Raw genomic sequence first — 23,326 nt, forward strand, 5'->3', positions numbered from 1 at the left:
GGAAATATTTCACTTTTGTAATAAGAGAGGGCTCAGGTATTGACAAAGCTCTAAAATCTCCCTTGGTTATTTGGGCACACTGCTAGTCCAGCCTCAGATTTATTTTAGCTCAGTTAAGATTAGATTTATTTCAGCTGAGTTAAGATTAGCTATTTACTAATCTTTTCTTGTTAAAAAAAAAGACAGATTTTTTATATTTAAGACATTTGTTAATAGCCTAGAATTTCCAGATTTCACTGAACGATTTCACTTCTTGCTCCAAAATTCTGGTAGCTAATTGTGTTCTGGTGTTGCCTAACTGCTTTTCTCACTGGGAGTTGGGTTACTTGAGCTTGAAAATTGTCTTTACATAAAATATGATGTCTCAGGGTAATGACCACGATACCTTCTGTGAGGTACCTTATGCCTGGGCCTTGAAACGTCCTGGGAATGTAAATTCTCCCGTTAGGATTTGGAAAGAGTAATTTCACTGACCAACAAATGGTGAGCTGTGAGAGCACAGATAGAGGCCAGTGAATCTTTAGGATCCTTCAGGAATTAGAGCCCTCATTGCTGCTTTTATCTAAGCAATGGTCATGGCCAAATTTTCAGCTGATCGGCTTCTGATTGCCTTTCTCTGAGGGTGTTAGGAATTATGTTCCTTGGTCGTTTACAAATCTGCTCTTTACTCTCCTTTTTCAGGTCCGGGTGCTTGCTTTCCCGGTTTCCCCATCCTGCTTCAGACAGGCCTCTCTGCTCATCCCATCACTGTGCTCTCCTCTGCCTTATTCCTGCCTTATTCCTGGTTTCTGTTCCAACAAGCCCGCAGCCTACATCTCACTTACTGTCTTTTCTTCCTGTCTGCAGACCTGCCTCCATGGCTGGGCATTCTGCCAAGACCTCCATCTCTGCCTCCCATTGTCTCTGTCTGCCTCGTGTCCTGTTGCTGCCTTTTCCCCTTCTGTCTCCAAACTCTCGTCTAGAATGAGCAGAGGCATGGGATCCCTCAGTGCACAGCTCCTTGTTGCCCTTCAGGGAGACCTAGGGATAGGGCCTTGGATTTGTTGCACCTACTTCTCCACAGACCCTGCTAGTGGCTGTGGCATCGCTGTCTGCATCAACACCACTACCACAAAACCTTTCTGAAGTCACAGCTTGGGCTGGGGATAGCCTCTGAGGAGGAAGTTTTACTTCCGGGGGTGGGGAGTGGCACTGGCTCTATTTTTGGTCAAATAGATGAGAAGGAGGCTTTGGTTGGAATGGAGCTGGGTTGAAAATATTTTCATTTCAAATATTATGCTGCTTGAGTAGCTTTTTAGGACACTTGCACATTTGGCTTTCTTTCTTTCTTTTTTTTTAAGATTATCTATTTACTTATTTGAGAAAGCACAGAGAGCACAAGCAGGAAGTGGGGGGGAGAGGGGCTCAGAGGGAGAAGCAGACTCTCCACTGAGCAGGGAGCCCAATGCAGGGCTTGATCCCAGGACCCCCAGCATCATGACCTGAGCTGAAAGCAGAATTGAGTTGGTAGGAAGGTCTTAGGATCCAAGTTGAACCCAGAGAAGTATTAACCATGGCATAACTGAAAATTAGTGGATATCTGTGGTTGGGTAAGGATGAGCTAGCCAACCATTTGATTTATTTTGAGATTACAGCCATAAAGGAAAACAGGTCTAGCCTCACCCCCTTACTGCTCAAGGGAAGGTGAGAGGGGCAATCTCCTCCTTGCTCCTAATGGGCAGGACTCTGCCTCTCCCCACCCAGCTCCTAATGCTCAGCGTGTCTTTTTGCAGCATGCACCTTGTGCTTTCCTCTGACTTGTGTATGTAACTGTGCATGTATCCTCTTTGCAGTCAGCCAGCCATAGTCTTTCTTGGTCAGAAAAGCCACTCTGCCCTTTAATCAAAAAAGCATTTATCCCACTTTGCAGTTACATGGCCACAGTTATTTATGGGTATCAGTTTTTCTTCCCAAAATTTCAGAGCCAAAGGAGTCACCGGGAAGGCGCATCTAGGAGAGTTCAGGTTTCATAGCCCTGCAGATTGGTGGTTCTAGTAATTTTGTCTTCCTCTCCTTCTCTGGTTTCTGCTCTAACTTGCAACCTACACTGCTGGGTTTTTTTTTTTGTTTTTTTTTTTTTGCCCTGTCTTCCTGTCTGCTATGCTGTCTCCAGTCTGGGCATGCTGCCAGAACTTGCAGCTCTCTTTCTTCAACCTATTCCCTCCCTCTTGTCTTTCTCTCTCTGGCCTACTGCAGGAGAAGCACAAGTGTAAGAATCCTCAGCTAAATTTGTGGGACTTTCTCAGTGAGTTTTGGAGGCTGATATATGATAACATTGACTACAGATCATATAAATACCCTGCAGGTCAGAAGAGATGTAGAGTTGGCCTGTCTTGAAAAAATATTAGACATTATAGGCACTACTCTCTACCGTCTGTGCCCAGCTTCCTTTGTAGCTTCATCTTGCACTTTGCTTCTCTGCCAAACTCTGGGTCTCAAGGCTCTACATTTTTTCTGAGCACCCTGTGCTGCTCTGTCGGGCCACTTGCCCATGGCGTCCTCCTGCTTCCTCTCTATCCAACCCTTGCCCAGCAGATGCTCCACTGAGCACAGAGCCCAACAGCAAGGGGCTTGATCTCACCCTGAGGCCATGACCTGAGCCAAAATCAAGAGTCAGAGGCTTAACCCACTGAACCACCTGGCACCCCACTGACTACCCCCATCTTATTTCTATATATCAGAACTTCTTAACAGTGGGCTTCAATGCTTTTTCAAACCACATGGAATTAATTGTCCTTTATCTGGCAATAGTACCCTATTTTGCCTTTGAGTAACCACCTCTCACTTTCTTACTTGTGATAAGGATGAGGCTGATCTCCTGGATCTAGAAGTAGTCATGTGATCTAGGACTGGACAATGGGATTTCACATCACATCACCACTTGGTGACCACATTTCCAAGTTATTCTGTGGAGAGTGGTTCCTGGGTCTTTCGCTAGAACAGTTGGGACACTTTCTTAGTAGCTATGATTACAAAAGCTAGAAGGGCATAATTCTGAAGCTGTACTAGATCACTTTGACTCCACAAGGGGAAAGAAAGCTGAAAGATGTAGAGAGATTCTTTATATCACTTGAGTACCTACATCCAGCCATGCCCATGCCTTGGACTTTTGGGTTGTATGAGCTAATAAATTCCATGTTCTTAAGGCAGGTTAGCTGGATTTCTGTCACTTTCAACAAAGAGAGTTCTAACCACATTTCTTCAGTGGGGCCAGAAGGCCAAATGGAGGAAGAAGTATGTTGATATTGGGATAGAGAGTCATGGAAGGGATGTTTCTCTCTTGGATATCTAAGTCTGTGTCAAAGCACATATCCCATTAAATAGCTACCTTTGCTTGACCAACAACCTTCACCACATCTCCTGCCCAGGTATGTTAGATTTATTTTTTTTTACTTCTGGGATAGACAGATTCTAGATCTTATTATTTATCTCTTGAAGACATGATCAACACTTAATATGCTATGACATAACTTTGCGGAATACTTGCCACACACAGCATTAGTTTTATGTCATGTATTCATTTAAGGAATTTGGATTGAATTAAATGTGTATACTATTAGGTTGTAGGGGGCCTTGAATGCCAGGTTTGAATGCCAGAAAGACTGTTTACCTAATGTAATAGACCACAAAAATAGCCATGGAAGACTTTTGAGCAGAGGAGTGATATGATCCTAGCAATGATGCAGGAAGATTAACCAGACAGTAGTTGCATAAAGGGTGGCAAGAGACTAGAAAAAGGAAAGTCAGTTGGTGATGATTGAAGTTGATAGAAAGAAAAGGATAGATATGAAAAACATTGTCCAAATAGACCCACACAGCTTAACCATCTGGCATTAAGAGAAAGAGAGGTATCCTAGATGATTCCAAAATTTGAGTCTTAGTGGAAAGGCTATGGTCTAAACCCATTGAGTTGTGCAAGCAAGGGCGGATTGTTTAACCTCTCTTGGCCTATCTTTTCACTTGTAAGTGACATTAATGGTAACTATATAACTGGATGTTTTGAGCAACATCTGTAAAGCTTTTAGTTCATGTCTGGCACGTAGCATATGCTAAATAAATTTTAGTGTCCCTTAGTAAGATTGGATAACCTGTACTATGTCAACCTTCTACCATCCCCACATATAGTAAGTAAGATATAGGAAGTTCCTTCTCCTTTCAGATTACGTAGCAAGATGATGGCAGCAATCAGGACAAAGACCCTAATTTTCTACTCTTTAGAGGGGCATACTTCTTGTGGGACAGGCCTGCATGAGTTAATTCAGCACTTAAGGATTGGACACAGACATTAAGGTTTCTCTTTCTCACATTGTATGTCATCAGTGACTGTTAGATTCTAATATTGGTGGATTATTGAGTGGAACTATTTAGAAGGTGATGTCAGGATGTATCCTGACTATTTATCATGCTGTGTTTTATACAATCAGGATGCCTATAAGGCATACATGAAACGTGCTGTGGGATAGCATTTAAAGAATGACTAATGTGCACTATCTAAAATGAATATACAACCTATTCTGAACTACCTTCCCTTCCCACTATGGCATGTACTTTTTGGAAGAAAATTCTTAATAAATAACTGGATTTTTTTTTAAAAAAAACTTTCTTATGGAAGAGTACAGTTACTTGGTTACTTGAATTTAGCAAACATAACATTTTAAATTGGGATAGAAACAAATAGAATTGGAATATGACAAGAATGATTAAGAATAAGTCTTCTCAGCTTATTTTCTTTTTTTGGTGAAGATTTTCAAAACCTTTTAGGTGTCGCATGAAAAAAAGTATTGCAATTCATTCTGCCAGCAAGGTGGGTTTTTATTTTATTTATCTTATTTTTTTATTTTTTTTTTCTGTTTGTTTCTCTGTATAATTAACTATAGAAGTCTCCAGGAACGCTTTCCTGCACTTCCAGAGTATTATTCTTCATTTTTAATTTTCTTTGTCTGTGGTTCTGACTATACTGTCAGCTCCTTGAAAGCAGGAAATGTATGTATATCCAAGGGCACCCGAGTGGCTCAGTTGGTTAAGAGTCTGCCGTCAGCTCAGGTTGTGATCTAAGGGTTCCAGGACTGATCCCTGAAGTCAGGCTCCCTGCTCAGTGATGAGTCTGCTTCTCCCTCTCCTTCTGTTTATGCTCTCTCTTTCAAATAATTTTTTTTAAAAGATAGAAGTAGATCCAAAAGAAATGTTTAAAAACTCTTAAAGCCAAACATACAAGAATATTTACTGCAGTTCATAAGAGAAATTGCTGTTAATATAAATGAACTGACAAGGAGCATTGACCAAAAAATATTGGAAAAGGAAAAGGGAATCAGAATAAGCTGCAAAATATTGTCTGGTATCACTACATGTGTGTATTCATCCATTTCTACATCTAACGGGGTCACCTCAGGAGGTGCTAATGTGAGATCTTTTCACTTTTGCATTGTACAACTCCATATTGTTTGAATATCTTACAATGAACATGTCTAGGATTGCCAGCAATGAAAATCTCTTTCCTCTTGGTGCACAGAAAAAGTACACTGGCTAGCCATTCTGTATGGACAGTGTGAGCACTGCCTGGCCTGATCCATTGATGGTTAGATAGTGGTGGTCTTTGGAAAGGATAAGGAAGAAGATAAAGTGATGACTACAGTTAGCACATCTGCTGTCTTCAGCATATGTGCCATAATTTGAGAACATAAAATAATTTTTACTTGCCTTATTTTTATGTTTTATAAAGCATTAGGATAAAAACCAGATTTTTTTTTTTTCCTGAGGAGTTGAAAACAAATTCTCATTTCAATATGAAGTTCTCTGTTGGTCAATTGGGTATGTCCTTGGAAAGAGAGTTCAGAGTCCTGAATCAAACTGTGCCTTCAGCTAGCATTGTGACCTCAAATTGAGTCATATAATCACTAATCTCTTAGTTTCCCCACCTATTAAAATTGATAGTATAAGCCCTACCATCACATTCTTGAGTGGGTTGTTATGAGGCTTAATAAGATCATGCTAGCAAAATGCTTTGAGCTCTTTAGATAAAAGATGTAACATAAACACAAAGTCTCATTAAGATAATTATACAGTGGTTTTTTCATAGTCCGAGTTTACTTCTGAGACTGAATGTAGTGATGGAGATCATTTTATAGGGACAAGGAAGGAAATTGGCTTTCAAAATCTGGAAATAAAATCCCTAACACATTTTGAAGATAGATATAATAGAATCATTAGTTTTTAGAATGGGAGGATTTGATTTTGAGAGATGATTCAAAAAATTAAAATTAAAAAAATTTTAAGTTTCTGTATTTAACTGAAAACATCTTTTGAAAAGCAAAGCGATCACTTTCCCTAGTCTCTGAAAGAAGACAATGAAAAGAAGCTCTTAAAGAATACTGTGTATTTTTTTCAAAAGTTTTATCATTCATATGATTGTAAAGTGGTGAAACCTGTCTGGCCCACTGTGCATACGGAAGGTTGACTCATTAATGTGTGGTAGAGTCTCTTCCCAGGTGGCACTGTACCAGTTGGCTCCTGTGATGGAGCCAGGGAAATACATCCTTGACACGTTCCTTCTTCTCAAGCTGTCCTGAGAATCCACCATGTTTGCCGCAGGCTCCCCACCCTTTGGCACCATGGGTGCCTACTACTACTATAACCCCAGACACGGGCAGCCAATTTCAGTTCCCAAGATTTGGAAGTGCCGACACAGGAGGTCAATAGCCCCAGAGGAAGGTAAGCTTGAAAGCCAAAGCCCATGCTTGCATCCTTTTGCTGGTTTTCTAAGGCTGAACCATGGAAGTAAAATTCTTGGTGAAAGGTCATTTTTTGACAAATGATGGGTTTGTTCAGGTGTCTTCCAATTATAAGTTGCAGGGCTGCTGATCTCAAATTTTAAAAATTATACCATCTAATATTAATATATTCATTCAATTAAGTTGAAAAAACCCTAAGGATTAGTGTATTTATTCATTTTTTTTGTAAAGGAAGGCTTAAGAATAATCTTCATTAAAGAGATTTTCATCATAAGGACTTTGGAGTATGAGTGTGACTAATCGTACTTTGAAAATACAGTTTCGTTATAGTTCTTCAGAGATAGGTTGATGTAATAAAATGCTATTATTAATATCAAGAAATATTAGTCAAAGTAGTCAAAGTAGGTAAAAATGTGTTGTGTTTAACTGTTAGTAGGGATATTATTTAAATAATATTCTTTGCATTTAATATATAATATGGACATTACTGGGATGCTAGAGAGAACAATTTATGGCTTCTTCTTTCTTATAAGAACTGTCCCTCATTCCTATTAAACAAGTTATTGTGGGGCACCTGGGTGGCTCAGTTAGTTAAGCCTGACTCTTGGACTCTTCGTTTTGGCTCAGGTCATGATCTCAGGGTCTTGGGATGGAGCCTCTCATGTTGGGCTCCCTACTCAGCAGAGAGTCTGCTCCCCACCACCTTCTCTCCCTTTGCCCCTCCCTCTGCTCGTGCACTCTCTCTCTCTCTCTTCCTCTCTCAAATAAATAAATAAATCTTTTTAAAAAAGAAGTTTTTGTGGCAAGGAGGTAAACACCTTCTAACTTTATATTCATATTAGATAAATTACCTAGGAGAATAAGTTATGTAAGATAAATTAATTACAGCCTTAAAGGAGACATTGACATTTTTTTACTCTCTCATTTCTTTCTATTTGCTGGTGCTCATTTGAAGCTGTAATCTTTCTTTTTCTAGTTTGTCCTAAACTTTTAGATGGACTTCTTAGTATGCCTTTGAGAATCTCTTTGTTTGCAGAGGGTATAATCAATGGTTCCAAAAAGACTGGATATTAAACTGTGGTGAAAGTCATTAATAAAGCAAATAAGAGAATTCCTTAAGTTTTAATTGCTTAGTGGGAACTTGTAATTAAAACAGAAGAAGCTAAAGTTTCCCATGAAGGAATTGGGCAAGGAGTCAAATAATTTTAAGTTTGTAAGCTATGTTTTGAGATTTAAAAGCATTAAGGAGACACATGAGCATGTATTCACATTTGCTCAGAATTCATATAATTTCATTTTATGACAAAAATCAGAATCAGAAAAAGTCTGTCCAAATTCACAACACATCATATCATTATTTCGATTTGAGGAAACAAAGATTTTCTTTCTAGGAACATAGAGGAGGGTATTATTCCCTTTCCCTACTACCCATCCCATCACCAGTAACTTAGCCTAGATAAAGAAGAGGCATTTGAGTACAGGGTAAGTCTGAATTTTTTTCTTTATAGTCAACCACTAATTTGTTATATGGCCCTCAGTATGTTTTACAACCATTGTTTGCTATAGTGGTTCTTCCTTTAAGGAGATAAAGTAGTGTGCCCTTTCTGTCTCATCAAAATGGTACAAAAATGCAGTTTGCAATATGATAACTATCTCCTTAGTAGGTGTAGGTGAAGCACATATCAGAAATTAATGTTGTTTACTTACTGGAATCACAGCAGAACATTTTTTAACTTTAATTTCTTGTTCTGTATATCTATTAGTTTTTTGTATCTGTTTTTATTCTGAGGTGGGCTCAACAAATTTATTGAGGAGCAAGGAACAAACATTGAGTTCAATCCATAGTTGAGATCTTCCAACAGCAGATGTGAAGATTAAATAATTTTCGTGGGGGAGAAGCTGTTCAGTAGCATACCCTAGTTAAGTAAGAATACTCTAAGAAATGAATGTACCTTGTAAATCTCACTGCACCTGTATTTCTCAAAATGCCAGTTATCAAAATGCACCTATGGTTTCTGTAACTTTCAAATTTTAAATTACTCTCACAAAGATGCAGGATTTCTACATTGTCTTCTTTATGGCAGGAAATTACAAACATGTTTGTTGTTATTGCCAGAATCTGAGGGCGTATAGCTTCTAGCAGTGGCACCTGGATGTGTTTTCATTCTGCTTTTTGGAGTGGGGGTTGGGGAGTGCTTAGAGATGGTAGAGGGGAGTAAGTTCTTTGCCAACACTCAATAGTTAAAACAGATTTTGGGCAGTCTGGGTGGCTCAGCAGTTTAGTGCTGCCTTCAGCCCAGGGCGTGATCCTGGAGACTGGGGATCGAGTCCTGCATGGAGCCTGCTCCTCTCTCTCTCTCTCTCTCTCTGTGTCTCTCATGAATAAATAAATAAAAATTTTTAACAAAAACAACAGTTTTTCCTGCAGTAGTCATCCAGAAACTCTACTAGTAAAGACTTGTCCTCTTTTTTTTTTTTTTTTTTTTTTTTTTTTAGACTTGTCCTCTTTGACTACTGGAATGTTCCCCAAACTAGACCTTTTATTTTTTCCTCATGCTATACTTACCCTTTCCTCTTGATATCTAAGTGACATGCCTGGATCTGAGACTAACTTTATTTCAAGTAGAATATTTCTCAGTGTCTGCAGGATCATCCATTAGCTCAGTTTAAAGTGGGTCATTGACTTTAGCTCCATATTTCATTGATTGTGATAGTAATAGCAATAATATTGGTGGTCATAAAAGATTAACAACCATTTATTGAGTGCTATATAAAGTACCTTAAATGTTTCATATATTTCAATTCTCACAAAACTCTTGGGGAATCTCTACTTTATGACAAAGAACCTGCTCAAATGGATGTGTAGAGTAACACTTCTGACTCTCCAAGGCCTATACATTTCCCACTGTTGTGTATCTTTCGTGAGAAAAAAAAATCGTATCTGGTATTATTTATCTTTGCAGCTTATAACCATGTTTAGACTTCAGTATGAATTTCCCTTCTACAACTGCTTTATCATGGGCAGTTTTGCTGGGAGAGTTTGGAATGGAGTGCCAAAGAGTGAGCAGAAGTAATTTAATTGTGGGAGGTTGAATGCACATCTAGATTTTCCCATGTTTTTCCCTTGGGTGAAACAAGAATTAATGTGAGCCAAGGATACTTTGAAATAGCTAGAGGGTTTTTCCAAACAGATGGAAAATTTGGCTTACAGACTCTGTAAGTGAACTCCAGTAAAAAAGTTAACCTAGGTCTCCATTGTTTTTGTTTTTTTCCTGTAAGATGGGAATTCAAGGACTAGAGCTAAGGAAGATCATGGGTCTAACCAAACATCAGGGACATTGCTAAAATTTGGGATGCCTTTTTTATGATTAGATCTCTAGTCTTCCTATGTCTTCCTATATTTGTCTTTAAGAAAATGAACACACAGCCCAGAGCCACCTGAGAAATTTAGTGTTACTATTATTGCAAGCAGGTGTGTGAGAGGATCTAGTGGAAATGAAGAGCAATGCAAACGAATCTGCTGGTAGAGGGCCATTGTAACCTGAGTTAAGTCTATAAAATCATCAGCTGTGGGGCGCCCGAGTGCCTGGGTGGCTCAGTTGGTTAAGTGCCTGACTCCTGATTTCAGCTCAGGTCTTGATCTCAGAGTTGTGAGTTCAAGCCCTGTGCTGGATATTAAGCCTACTTAAAAAAAAAAAAAAAAAAAAATCACTAGATCACAAAGAGTAAAGAACCAAGCAGCAATGCGGGAAGGGACCTCCTAAGTGGTAACTAAAAACATGGCCAGAAGCAGCAGTATGAAAACTGAGGATAATTTAGGGATTAGAGAGGCAAAGAATAAGAGAGAACAATAGGTGCAGGAAAAACTGGTAAGCAGTTGTAGGTTCAGGCCACAGCAGTATTTCAGGTATTCTATGCTTCTGCTTCCTGGCTTAGTGGGAGAATCATTTGCATTTAAAAGGCAGGGTCGAGGGATCCCTGGGTGGCGCAGCGGTTTGGCGCCTGCCTTTGGCCCAGGGCGCGATCCTGGAGACCCGGGATCGAATCCCACGTCGGGCTCCCGGTGCATGGAGCCTGCTTCTCCCTCTGCCTGTGTCTCTGCCTCTCTCTCTCTCTCTCTCTCTCTCTCTGTGTGTGACTATCATAAATAAAAATTAAAAAAAAAATAAAATAAAAATAAAAGGCAGGGTCGAGGAGGTGGTAGGGAGGGCTGGCAAGACATCAAGTCTCTCTCTGATCAAAATATTTCTGTGACTTGAGGATGAAATCCAGCCTCCTTAGCAAGGCTGTATGCACGTCCTTAACCGCCTGGCCCTTGCCTGACTCTTCCATAAGCAGCCCTCGTTCTAGTCATATGGAAACACGTGCCATCTGTTGAGCACACATGTTCTTTTATGCATACATGTCTCTTCTGATTTGCTGCGTTAACTCTTATTCATTCTTCTGGTATCAAGTATTATTTATCCTGTGAAGTATCCCATCCCAGACCCCAATGCCAATCCCAACCACTCCCCTTGGGACTGCCTTAGGTACTTGTGCTCCTTATTCCTCTCCTTTATTGTACACTAACAAGAAATTTATTTACTTTTTCATTTTCCCTCTGGAATGCTGGACTCCTCAAAGGCAAAGACTTCTTTTGGTTATCTTTGTCTTACATGATTCAGTGCTTGGCACACTAGGTGCTTAATCAGTATTTTGATTAAATGGCTAAATGAAGTTTTGATGACAGTGTAAATATTACTTGTTAAATCAATACACTGATCATGCATTGAATTTAAGATGAGCACAGGTCACATACTTTCTAAGGTATGTTTGGTGACCTGAGCCCTAAACTTTTCAGTGGGTGGCTGAACATTAACTATGGAGATGTTTACATCTTTCCAGTCAAACGTGGAGAGGTGAAATAAGGGAGAAAAATGAAATAATTTCTAGAAGTCGAAGATCTTACATTTATCATCTTTTAAAGTAGGATTGTTTTCTTTCTTTTAATTATGGTGCTTTGTGGGCATTTGGGGCATACATTCATGCATCCAGGCAATGAGAAATACAGACTTTCTAGCTCAAGTGAAACATGGTAGCAACCATTCCTTTTTCTTTACTGGCTGTGCCGAAGAAAAGAGCACTGTTGATCATGTGGCAGGGGAAGGAAATCTTAAGTGCTTTGGTTATGAGGCAAGGAGACGCTCACGTTTGCGTGGTATTCTTGTGGTGTACACAAACAAGCAGCTGGATGAGTCAAATGGTTGAACCAACAGTGACTTGTTCCAGAAAAGGCACAGATGTGACAGAGACGGGCTTCTAGAAATCTAGTCATTGCACATTGCATGTTCAACTCCTTTGTGAAAATTTCTTGGCAAACATTCAGATTTTTCTTTCTGTGTATTTATATTTAAGTTCAGAAAGTGAGAGTCCAATTATTTCTTCTTCTATCACTGCCCCGCAGTTAAGACTCTTAGGATATGGGGCACCTGGGTGGCTCAGGGGTTGAGCGTCTGCCTTCAGCTCAGGGCGTGATCCTGGGAGTCCCGGGATCCAGTCCCACATCAGGCTCCCTGCAGGGAGCCTGCTTCTCCCTCTGCCTCTGTCTCTGCCTCTCTCTGTCTTTCATGGATAAATAAATAAGATCTTTAAAAAAAAACAACCAGATTCTTAAAATACTTTGCTTAGAGTCCTGAGCTGCTTAATTCTTCCTCCTAGGACAAGCAGGGGCTCACAGAGGGAATACCCACCAGGGATGGACTGGGCAGAGGGTGTGGAGCCTCCTATCATCATCTGCAGAGCATCACTACAGACTGCCCAGGGCAGAGCAGTTTCAGAGGGAAGCCAGGCTGACATTCTGAACAAAACTATGTAAAGAGCAGGAAGGTAGAAAAGAGGTAGGAAACCAGTTTAGGAGACCATCTGAGGAGAGCTCACATGGGAGGAGCTTGACCTGGACTTGGACTTGTGGGACCTGAGCCATTCCTGGACTAAGGAGCAGACCCTGGCTGCTTACCCGTTGGGCCACACTTGTGGGTGAAAGTGTAAGGAGAATAATTAAAGGGACAGTAGAAGCAGTTTTTGGTCAGGGTTTTATTATTACAGCAAGTTCTCTTTGAAATATGGTGCTACATCAGGGACCTGAACTAGAAGGGGATGGTCTGGGAGGAATCAGGGCTGGAGGAACTGCCCCGGCCGTGGGACCCGCTCTGACAGGGAGCATCCGAAATCACATCCGCAGTGGTCAGAGCAGGACAGTAAATCTGTGTTTGTGGTTGGGGGGTGGTATTATCCTATCCTGTCTAGGAGGGGAAGAAGGGTAACAGAATGGAGACAGTGGCGCTATTGAACTTGGGGTATGAGGTGGGCTGTAGAGGAAGGGACCTCAGTGTATTGATGTAGGGTGATTTTTCCATTTTTTTGCAGGAGCCCAGGTATCGACTGGAGTATGACAACAGAAATTGTGTCACAAAAGAAAGACTAGAACAAAAGTACATAGTATTCATCCCTGAATATGGGGGCTTTGGCTGACTGTTTCTTCTTCTACTCATAAATATCTTCTAAATCCTCAATGTAAGAAAATTCTGACTTAATAATGAAGAATAAAAATATTTTTAACTTGAGAACATTTTTATTTATAGATTTTAAAAAAGATTTTATTTATTTATTCATGAGAGACACAGAGAGAGAGGCAGAGACACAGGCAGAGGGAGAAGCAGGCTCCCAGGACTTCGGGATCACATCCTGAGCCAAAGGCAAATGCTCAACCACTCAGCCACCCAAGTGTCCCTATTTATAAATTTTTAATAATTGAAATAGAGGTGACATGTAGTATTGTGTTAGTTTTAGTACACAACATAGTGATTTGACGATTATGAACATTACAAGTGCTCACCATAATCGATGTAGTTAGCACCTGTCACCATACAAAGTTATTACAAGATTATTGATTATAGTCCCTATGCTGTACTTCTGATCCCTATGAATTATTTTATAACTAGAAATCTGTACCTCTTAAGCCCATTCACACTTATCTCCCATCCCACTTTTCTCTGGCAGCCATGTTTGTTCTTTGTATTTATGAGTCTGTTTCTTTTCTTTTCTTTCTTTATTGTTGTTGTTTAGTTGTTTGTGGGTTTGTTCATTTGTTTTGTTTTTTAGATTTCACATAAAAATGAAATCATAAGGTATTTGCCTTTCTTTGTCTGCCTTATTACACTTAGCATGATACCCTCTAGGTCCATCCATGTTGCTATAGATGACAAAATAAAACTCATGACTGAGTTTTATTCTACTGTGTGTACCACATCTTTATCCATTCCACTTTCAGTGGAAAGTTAGACTGCTTCCTTATCTTGGCTGTTGTAAATAATGCTGCCGTGAACATAGAGGTTCATGTACCTTTTTGAATGAGTATTAAACGATAAACTTTTTAATGGGTAAATTGGAGGGATCTTAAATTTCACCAGCTTCACAGTTTTGCTTCATTTTTATTAACTACTAATTTAAAGGTTAAGGGACTTGGATAGTTGAAAACATTACAGGATTCAAACTTTCTACTATACTAATTTTGCTTAACTCCTACATGGAACTTGATTGAATCCATGTCAAGGAGCCTGCTGTCCCTTCAGGGAACCCTATGTCAGAAAGTAAGTGATCCATTAACAAATGATGACATAGTACACAGGTCAAGCTCTGGAGCAAGGCATCCGAGTTACACCATTGCTTTTGAGATGTAATGTATTTAGAGGTACGTAGGTCTTGAGGGTATTAGACATTTTGATTCTACTTTACTTGTAAGGATTTTGTCTCTTCATCCCCTGTATATGCAGAGGCACTGTGAAAAAAGACACACTCTCTCTTGTCAAAGTACCTAATAAATTGGAGGGTTGTATTAGCACCACTCTCCCTTTGACTCATTCCTTGACCACCCACACTGCTGAGGGCAGCTGTAACGTGGAAGCTGAGCCTTTCTGACAGTGTGAACACAGTAGCTGGAACCCTCAGATCTCTGCTCTGAATGGTCTTTCATTTCTTGCCCTTGTCACATCACTTCCTAGAAAACCACACTCTTGGCATCTGTCTATATACTCCTATTACTTAAGTATTAATTAAAGATAATGTGATTACTTAACTTTTGGGTATGAGTTCTAGAACAAGGACAATATCTTCAGCTTGTATAGACTGAGCAGCAATGGTTGCTGGTTACCATGTACTTGACCAGTACTGGGAGAAAAACCTGCCAGTCACTTACTGACCTGGAGTTTTGGTGACCACCTTGTTGCCTCTGATATCATCAGTGTTTTTTTGTGATGGAGTTTAAATTAAGACCGGTGCCTGAAGTTCTTCCCCACATGTACCCAGTGTTCTTCCTTTAGGCATCTCCAGGGAACCTTTTCATTTTATTGGATTGCTGTGCTTACTACTTGTTTAATGGAGCAGTAACAAATTCAATTTTTTTAAATTAAAAGGATCATATAAGAAAACTGCTACAGAAAACAAAAAGATGACAATAAAAATCTTCCACAATCCAACCACGTCAGTTCTTTTCTTAGAGATAGGTGTTTTAAATGACTAAGGTCATTTATTTTATACTTTATATACTTCCTTACCTACCTATGATTTTTTGAAACTTTTTATATTTCTCTATAAGCTTACTAACTACAGTTTTATGATTTTAATGGATGATTATCTTCTGTCATGTAGATGAATCAAAATGTTAAATCCATTGTTAGACATTTAAATTGTTTCCAAGTTGAAACTAATAGAAAGTACTGTGGTTGGCATCTTTAAACACCTAGTTTTTTGTCTCTTTTAAATAATTTCTTTAGGAGGCACCTGGATGACTCAATTAAGCATCTGCCTTCAACTCAGGTCATGATCTCGGGGTCTTGGGCTCCATGCTAAGCAGTGAGTCTGCTTCTCTTTCTCCCTCTGCCCTCCAACCTTCCTGCCCCGCTTATGCTCCTCCTCAAATAAATAAACTAAAATCTTAAAAAAATAATTTATTTAAATTTGTAGAAATATAAGAAATAAAGATATGTGAATATTTTGTCTGTGCTGTTCTTCCCAAAAAATGACACCAATATATAATACTACCAACTTACATGAAATGGTTAACTCACAGGGTCTTTAAAAAAAGAGCAGAACAGCTTTATGGAGATGCAATACATATGCCATACAATTCACCCATTTAAAATGTATAATTCAATGGTTTTTGCTAAATTCACAGAGATGTGCAACTATCACCACAATCAATTTTTGAACATTTCATTATCCTCCTTAAAAACACAACTCTCATTAGCAGTCACTCACCATTTCTCAGTTCTCTCCAGCCCTAGGTAAACACTAAGTTACCTTCTGCCTCTGTCGATTTGCCTGTCTGGACATTTCCGTTAAAATAGAATCATCAATAGATGGTATCTGTAACTGGTTTCTTTTACTTAGCAGAATGTCTTCAAGATTTATCCTTTTTATTGCCAAAAAATATTCCACCATACACATATAGCACTTTTGGTTAATCTATTCATAAGTAGATGGAGATCTGGGTTGTCTCTACCTTTTGGCTATTACGGATAATGCTACAATGTATGTTTATGTACAAGTTTTGATGTGGACATGTGTTTTCATTTCTCTTGGGTACATACCTAGGAGTGGAACTGCTGGGTCATATTATCATTCTATATTTAGCCTTTTGAGGAAACACTAGGTTGTTTTCCAAAACCCGTTGTACCATTTTACATCCCTACCGGCAATGTGTAAGAATTCCAGTTTCTCCACATCCTTGTCAACATTTATTATTATCCACCTTTTTGATTTTGCCATCTTAGTGGATATGAAGTGATACTTCATTGTGTTTTGGTTTGCATTTCTCAGGGTCCTTTGAAGTCTTTTCATATTTTAAATTACTTGTATAGGATGAGAGGCCTTTTGCAACATACATTAAAAAATCAGTGTAATTTGTAGAAGGCATATGCAAAGCACCATAGAAAACACAGAAATGAAACAGTTCATGGAATAGGAGGGAAGTATGACATCAGAAATAAATATAAAGTAAGAAATGACATAGCATAAAAAATTTAAAACTAACATTTGAATAGCAGTTTATAATTACCTAGCACTTATTCATGTGTATTATCTCATTTACTCTGAATAATTATTATTGTAGGTGCTATACAAAGACAGATAGTAGTCATACCTTATTGATGTTATTTAGGGTGTGTGACAGAAAACCCCTCCTCAGAAGGTAAACTTTCTATTCTATTAATACAGAATTTTACCTTTTTTTAATTACAAAGTATTTTATGGCCATTATGGAAACATATAGAGAGATTTATAAAGATAGAAGAAAACAAAACTTTCTATTATCATTACCCATAGAAAACTTACTATTAAAATATATATTTATGGTCAATTTTTTTTACTATGCTTAAATAAAATCTTTATATTCATGTAAATACATAATTTTTGACTTAACAGGTTAAACCTTTTCCCATATCTTCAAACATTTTATAAATCTTATTTTAATTATTGTGAACTATTCTGTCCAGAGAACTATCCACCCATTACTATTATTTACCTAATTTTGGACACTTGGCTTGTTTGTGATTTTTCAGTGTTTTAATAATTAACAAACATTTTTGCATAGTCTGTTCCTTTATAGTGGATTCTTAGAAGAAGAAAGTGTTAAAAGTGTAACTACTATTTGTATTTCAATGCTATGAAATTATTCCTCTAAATTTTATTTGGCATACACTCATCAGCACAGTATCCATGCACTGATTTTTTAAATTTATTCAGCAAATATTTAGTGGGAACTTACCATGTCCAGGTACGATGTGACTAACTTAGTAAACATGATAGGTGCTGTCTAGCTTTTTTAGAGTGGAGTGCCTGTTTTCCTGCTCTTTTACCAACGTTGCATGTTCTTAAGGTTTAATCTTTCTGATTTGATGGGGGAAATGTTGTATTTTATTGCTCTTTTGACTTGCATCTCTCATGACTAGTGATGTTGAACATTTCTTCATACTCACTGGTATGGTGATTTATCTTATTTTCCCTTTGCCCATTTATCCACTAAAGTCTTAGAAAAATTATAGAAACTATCATGGACTTGTATGTCATCATTCACAGGGACCTCACAAATCTGATTTACATGTTAGAGTAGTCAAGAGATGTTTGTTAATTTAATAAGATGCTTAAGTACTTTGGCTTTTAAACTAAGAACCCATCTTTATCCAGTAAAGTCTTGAAGCATACTCTAGATGGACTGTGGATCTTTCCATCTTTGACTTTTGGATAGGAAATGGATTGTGAATGATTTAAAGTTATGACAAGTTTGCTAGGTTGTTTGGTTTCTTCTTGGGCAAATCATAGGTCTTGGGGCATTAGACTAGATAACTCTGTTCCCCTTTTCTGGGAGAGGATTGATTGAAGGATTCATATTGGGAAGCAGAGTGGTAATCAATATTGTAGGCTGAGGTCACTCACAGGGGCGAAAGACAATAATGTGTGAAATTTAGAATGAATTGCTTTTTGGGTTTTGCCTGGATTTACTAAGACAGGGGAGTTCTTTGGGCAAATGCTGTTTCTTTGGGGTCTCTTTGAAGTGACCATCTAATGGATCAAAGAAAGGGCAGTTAAATCCCTCTCAGTGAGGACATCAAAAGAGGAACACAGGATATAGTTACATGTCAGGAGCCAAGTGCTGTCAGTTGACCTTTCATAAAGAGTGGGGAGAGGAATTTGGATGGTTGGGAAGGTTTTGTTATATAGAGATCTTTTTTATCCTTTCACCTTTTTTTTTTCTTTTTCTATCTTCAGTATCTTCAGGCCTGTCTTTGCTTAATCATTCAATAGCAGAGTTAGGAAATTTGAAAATAAAAGTAATGTTTTATTAATGACAGAGACTCTTCAAGTGTCTTCCAAGTGGTAATCTCATAATTTCATCATTCAAGCTCTTCTTGAAGAGCAAAGAAAGATAATCTCATTCTCTTATAAACAGATCTTTGAAGTCATTTCCTTTCTTCTTGTATGCCATTATCTCCCTTCTCTACTTGTGGGAATTAAGGGAAACATAGATGATTCACCCTTACTAATGGTTTCAGCATATATTTTAGCTCTATGTGGTTTTTCCCTCCTCTCAAAAACTTCTACGAAAGCAGCAACTATTTAGTTATCTGATGGAGTTTCATATCTCTTCTGGGTTTTTTTTGTTACATTGATGAGGATGCCAAGAAATCAGTCATGTGATAATTGGAGAGACAGAATTCTAGCACAGGAAACACCAATGTAAACACCAGAAGCTGGAGTGACGTTGTTTTATTCACAGAACAGCAAGAAAGTTGAGGTGGCAGGAATGCATGGAATAAGGGAGAAGGTAGGAGGTGGAGAAAGAGGTAGATGGGGTCAGAGTCAGATTAGGTGATTAGCCTTTTTTTTAAGGCCAGGAATTGCCGTGTTTTTTTTAATTTAATTTTATTTTATTTTATTTATTTATTTATTTTTTCTTAACTGGGATGGAAAGCTTAGCAGGATTTTGATCTGAGGAACATTGTGAGATTTTTACAAGATCCCATGCATCTATAGGAGATAGGGGTGGAAGAAGGGAGAAGAGCTGGGGGATTATTTCAGTTTGTCAGATGAGAGTAGATAGTGTCTCAGACTTGGAGCTAGCAGTATGCCAAATGGTCAGATTTGGGATACTATTTGGTGGTAGAGCACACAGGTCTTATTTATAAAGTGTATGTGGAATGCTAGAGAAGGAGAGGACCCAAGGTTTCTAATCTTAGAAACAGAGTGAATATTGATGAAAGACTGAGGAAGGGGCAAGGATGGGGGGAAATCGAAGAGTTTAGGATGCCTAACAGCCATGTACTAAGCAGCCAGTGCCTGTGTGAGATGGGAAAGAGGTCCGGGTGGATGGATTAATGTAGAAGTCACTAGAATTTAGGTGGTATTTAAAACTTTGAGATTGGGACACCTGGGTGGCTCAGTGGTTGAGCATCTGCCTTTGGCTCAGGATGTGGTCCTGGAGTTACGGGATCGAGTCCCGCATAGGGCTCCCTGCATAGAGCCTGCCTCTCCTCCCTCTGCCTATGTCTCTGCCTCTCTCTGTGTCTCTCATGAATAAATAAATAAAATCTTCAAAAAAACCCCCCAAACTTTGAGATTGAATAAGATGACCAAGGAAGTAAGTGAAGATGGAGAGGAGAAGGGGGCACAGGACAGATTTTTGAAGGGCTGAAACATCTAGAGCCCTGGTTCTCAGCTAGGTAACATATAGCAATGTCTGGAGACATTTTTTAGTTGTCACAACTGGCTGGTGAGGAGGAAGAGGTGCTCCCAGTAAGGAGTGAGTAGAGGCCAGAGATGCCACTAACAGAACATCTTTCCACAATGGAGAATCATCTAGCCACAGTGTCAGCAGTACCAAGGTTAAGAACCTTGATTTAGAAATAGGGAAGATGAGAAGCCACTGAGGTGACTGAGGAATGAGCAGTGAAGTAGGAGGAAGAGTTGGAGAGTGTTGAGGAAGTGGTTTCTAGAAAGGAATGGCAAGGAAACTAAAAGTGTGTTCAACTGTGCCTGATACTACTGCAAGGTTTCATGGGACAAGGCCTGAGACTTAGCCACTGGATTTGGTAAGATGGAGGATCTGAGGATGCTCCTGTAAGATTCTAAATGCCTTTGTATATGTGCTGCCGAAGTGAGCACAATTCTAGATTCCTTTGAAGGCTGATAGATTCAGATAATGAGATTTAGACATTTTTCCAAAATTAAGTGCAGGTCAAACAAAGCTGCCCCCCACCCTTTTGTTTTAAGCCACCGAGGCAATGCCAAATGAGAAGTTTGGTATTCTCATTGCTTGGCCTTTTTGTGTTTATGATGCACTGATGTAAACTAAATGACTGGAAGAAAAAGAAGAGAAAGTAAATAGTATCCATTGAAAGAGAAAACAGAAAAGTAATTTGTCAATCTCTAGATATCCCAATATTATGTAAGAAAATATAAGGTCAGGTAAGACTCCCTGTTTATCCACCTAATTGCGAGGCCATAAACTGTGCTTTCTCCCATTCATTACTCATTTCAAGTTATTCTTGCCTTTAGCCAGCATTTTAGCTGCTTTGAGGTTTTCATGGGGAGGAGGGGAGGGCAGGGACAAACCTTTACTTTTGAGAGGTCTGAATCCTCAACAGTCCAGATTAGGTAACATCATGAGAGTCTTCTGCTAACCTGTCCTCAGACTCCTCTTATATCTCAGTGAATCCCCAGTGATTCTGTTTCCCTTTAATAGGATAAAGTATGCTACCTATTAATCATAACCCCGCCCCCCATTTTTTTGCCTCTTCCTGGTTTGAGGAGGTCAAAATGGCCCAGAGAAAGTCTCTCTTTCTAATTCTGGGGGTGACCTCTGCCTCCCACACCTCCCCAGTGGGAGCATATCTCCATTTGACAATGAAATATCCAGAGCTCCCACAGCATCTGGCCTATAGTCATTAGAATCATAATAAAAATGTTTAATGTTAACCTTTCAGTTTTTGGTCCCCAGTATCCAGGAAGTGGGAAACTATCCTTTACTGGTCCTCAGGTCAGAGCATGTACTTGATGTTTGAAGACAGCTCCCCAGCTTACAAAATCCTGCCTCCACCATCTCTTAGAACCCACGGAGAGGGTCAGTCTAACTTCTGCTCATCATGGAAGCCTTCACAATGGGATTTCAACATTCTTCTTGCCTTTTTTTTTTAATGGTGCAAATAGTAAGATTCAAATTGGCAATGTTTTGAAAATAGAAATGAGGGGTGCCTGGGTGGCTCAGTTGGTTAAGCATCTGCCTTCAGCTCAGGTCATGATCTTGGGAGTCTGGGGATTAAGCCCCTCGTTGGGCTCCCTGCTAAGTAGGGAGCCTGCTTCTCCTCCCTCTGCCTTTCCCCCAACTGGTGCTCTCTCTCTCTCTCTCAAATAAATAACATCTTAAAAGAAAATAGAAATTAAAAAAAAAAAGCTACAAGAAAAACAGCTTCAAATCCCTCCAACCAAGTAGCATCTTTCCTAATTTATCTTCAATTATCCATTTTTTTCCTTTACTATTTTCTCTTTTCAGTTAATTTATACTACCCTTGATTCCATTGCAAATTGTGAAATTATTTTAGAATTAAACTATCTGGAATTAATTACTGCAGGAATAGATTGATGTATGTTACCAGTTTCCCTATTAAATATGTTTTTATTTCCTTTCATTCTGAATGGCTGGAGCCATCTTGGGTGTATCTCCTGTTTCAATTGTGCTGAATCCACTCAAATGTCTTTCTCCCCTAACCTTGTACTAGAGTGGTTGTGGCTTTCCCTAGGAATTTTCTATATCCCTCTCACTGATAGCTAGGACTGTCATTTCAAATAAAGTAAGAGAAAATAAATTATTTTGTGCCTCCATTCATCAGTGGCAAGTCACTGCAGTGGCTCATACTATTATTTTAAATGACAAATTGTGAAAATTTGGCAAGGAAGTCCACTTCTATGTAGGTAAACAAAATGTAAACCCACAGGAAAAATATTACCCCTGAAATACTTGTTAGTGCAATATAATTCAATCAGTCTTCCTCACTCTTTGGAAGCCATTATTGACAGTCTTGTGATTATTTATAATTTCTTAGAAAGAAAAAAAAAGTTCCTATTCTATTATTTGTTTAGTGGAATCATTCCGGAGAATGTTTATCATGAACTGGAATATAGTGATAAGTTCTTCTTGACTGAAAAACATATAATGAATTCAGTTCTACTCTTAGTATAGATTTAGTTCACTTTTGGATCAGTTGCTTTCCTGAAAGATTTGCCTATGAAGTTAATTTTCTTTTAGTAAATTGATTTTTCTACTGACGTGCATTTTAAATTAGAGCTGTGTTTTCTGATAAAACAGTAGTCCCTGGACATAGCATAATCACATTTGAGATAATAGCAATCCCCTCAGGAAAGAAGGCAATTTCCAGATTTTGATAAAATGGAAAAATAAGTCACCAAATTGAAGATGATTAGAGTTAATTTTATGTTTCACCAAGTAAATTCACCGTATAAAGGAAAATAAAATATTGTGATTTAGCTGAACAAAGCATTATGGAAAGATCCCGACTCTTCTAATATTCTGTGTGAAAATATGAAAATCATTTTGGTGGCTTAGGTTTTTTATTGTTGTTTTTTGTTTTGTTTGGGGGCATATTATAGTTTGAAGGGTGAATGAAAAACAACGAAAATATTTCAAAATGAATACAGTAAAGTATGAACCATCCATTTGAACTTAAAAGCGAACCCTCTGGAGAAATGGGAGTCCTGTGCCATTCTTCCTTTTGGCTGTCCATGGTGTCTAATTCAGCACCAAACCAAGGGAAATAATGTTAATAGTAAGGATCTATGCGGTATTTATGGCATTGAGTTTCTCACCTTTTACTTTCATAAGTTGTACTTTGATAGACATCTTATCCCCTTTTTTTTTAAATATTCACCTAATTATTTTAGAGAGAGAGAGAGAGAGAGAGAGAGCATGAGCAAGGGAAAGGGCAAATGGAGAGGAAGAGACTCTCAAATTG

At 38.7% G+C, this 23,326-nt stretch overlaps 1 protein-coding gene across 36 annotated transcripts in view; it reads left to right on the top strand.

The window, feature by feature from the left end:
* Window positions 1-23,326, top strand: part of FMN1 (formin 1) — a 433,671-nt gene that overhangs the window by 70,355 nt on the left and 339,990 nt on the right. For 2 of the 36 annotated variants that reach the window (XM_038579953.1, XM_038579958.1), the window contains one exon: window positions 13,173-13,369. The exons of 33 other annotated variants lie outside the window; for them this stretch is intronic. In XM_038579953.1, the coding sequence (XP_038435881.1) occupies window positions 13,173-13,230 (58 nt within the window). In that variant the 3' untranslated portion in view covers window positions 13,231-13,369. Of the gene's footprint in view, window positions 1-12,464; window positions 12,644-13,172; window positions 13,370-23,326 lie in introns of those variants that run through there. One more of the 36 variants, XM_038579951.1, reaches the window with a different exon arrangement.

This window comes from Canis lupus, chromosome 30 (genome assembly GCF_011100685.1).
Source record: "Canis lupus familiaris isolate Mischka breed German Shepherd chromosome 30, alternate assembly UU_Cfam_GSD_1.0, whole genome shotgun sequence".
In the NCBI taxonomy this organism is placed as follows: Eukaryota; Metazoa; Chordata; class Mammalia; order Carnivora; family Canidae; genus Canis; species Canis lupus.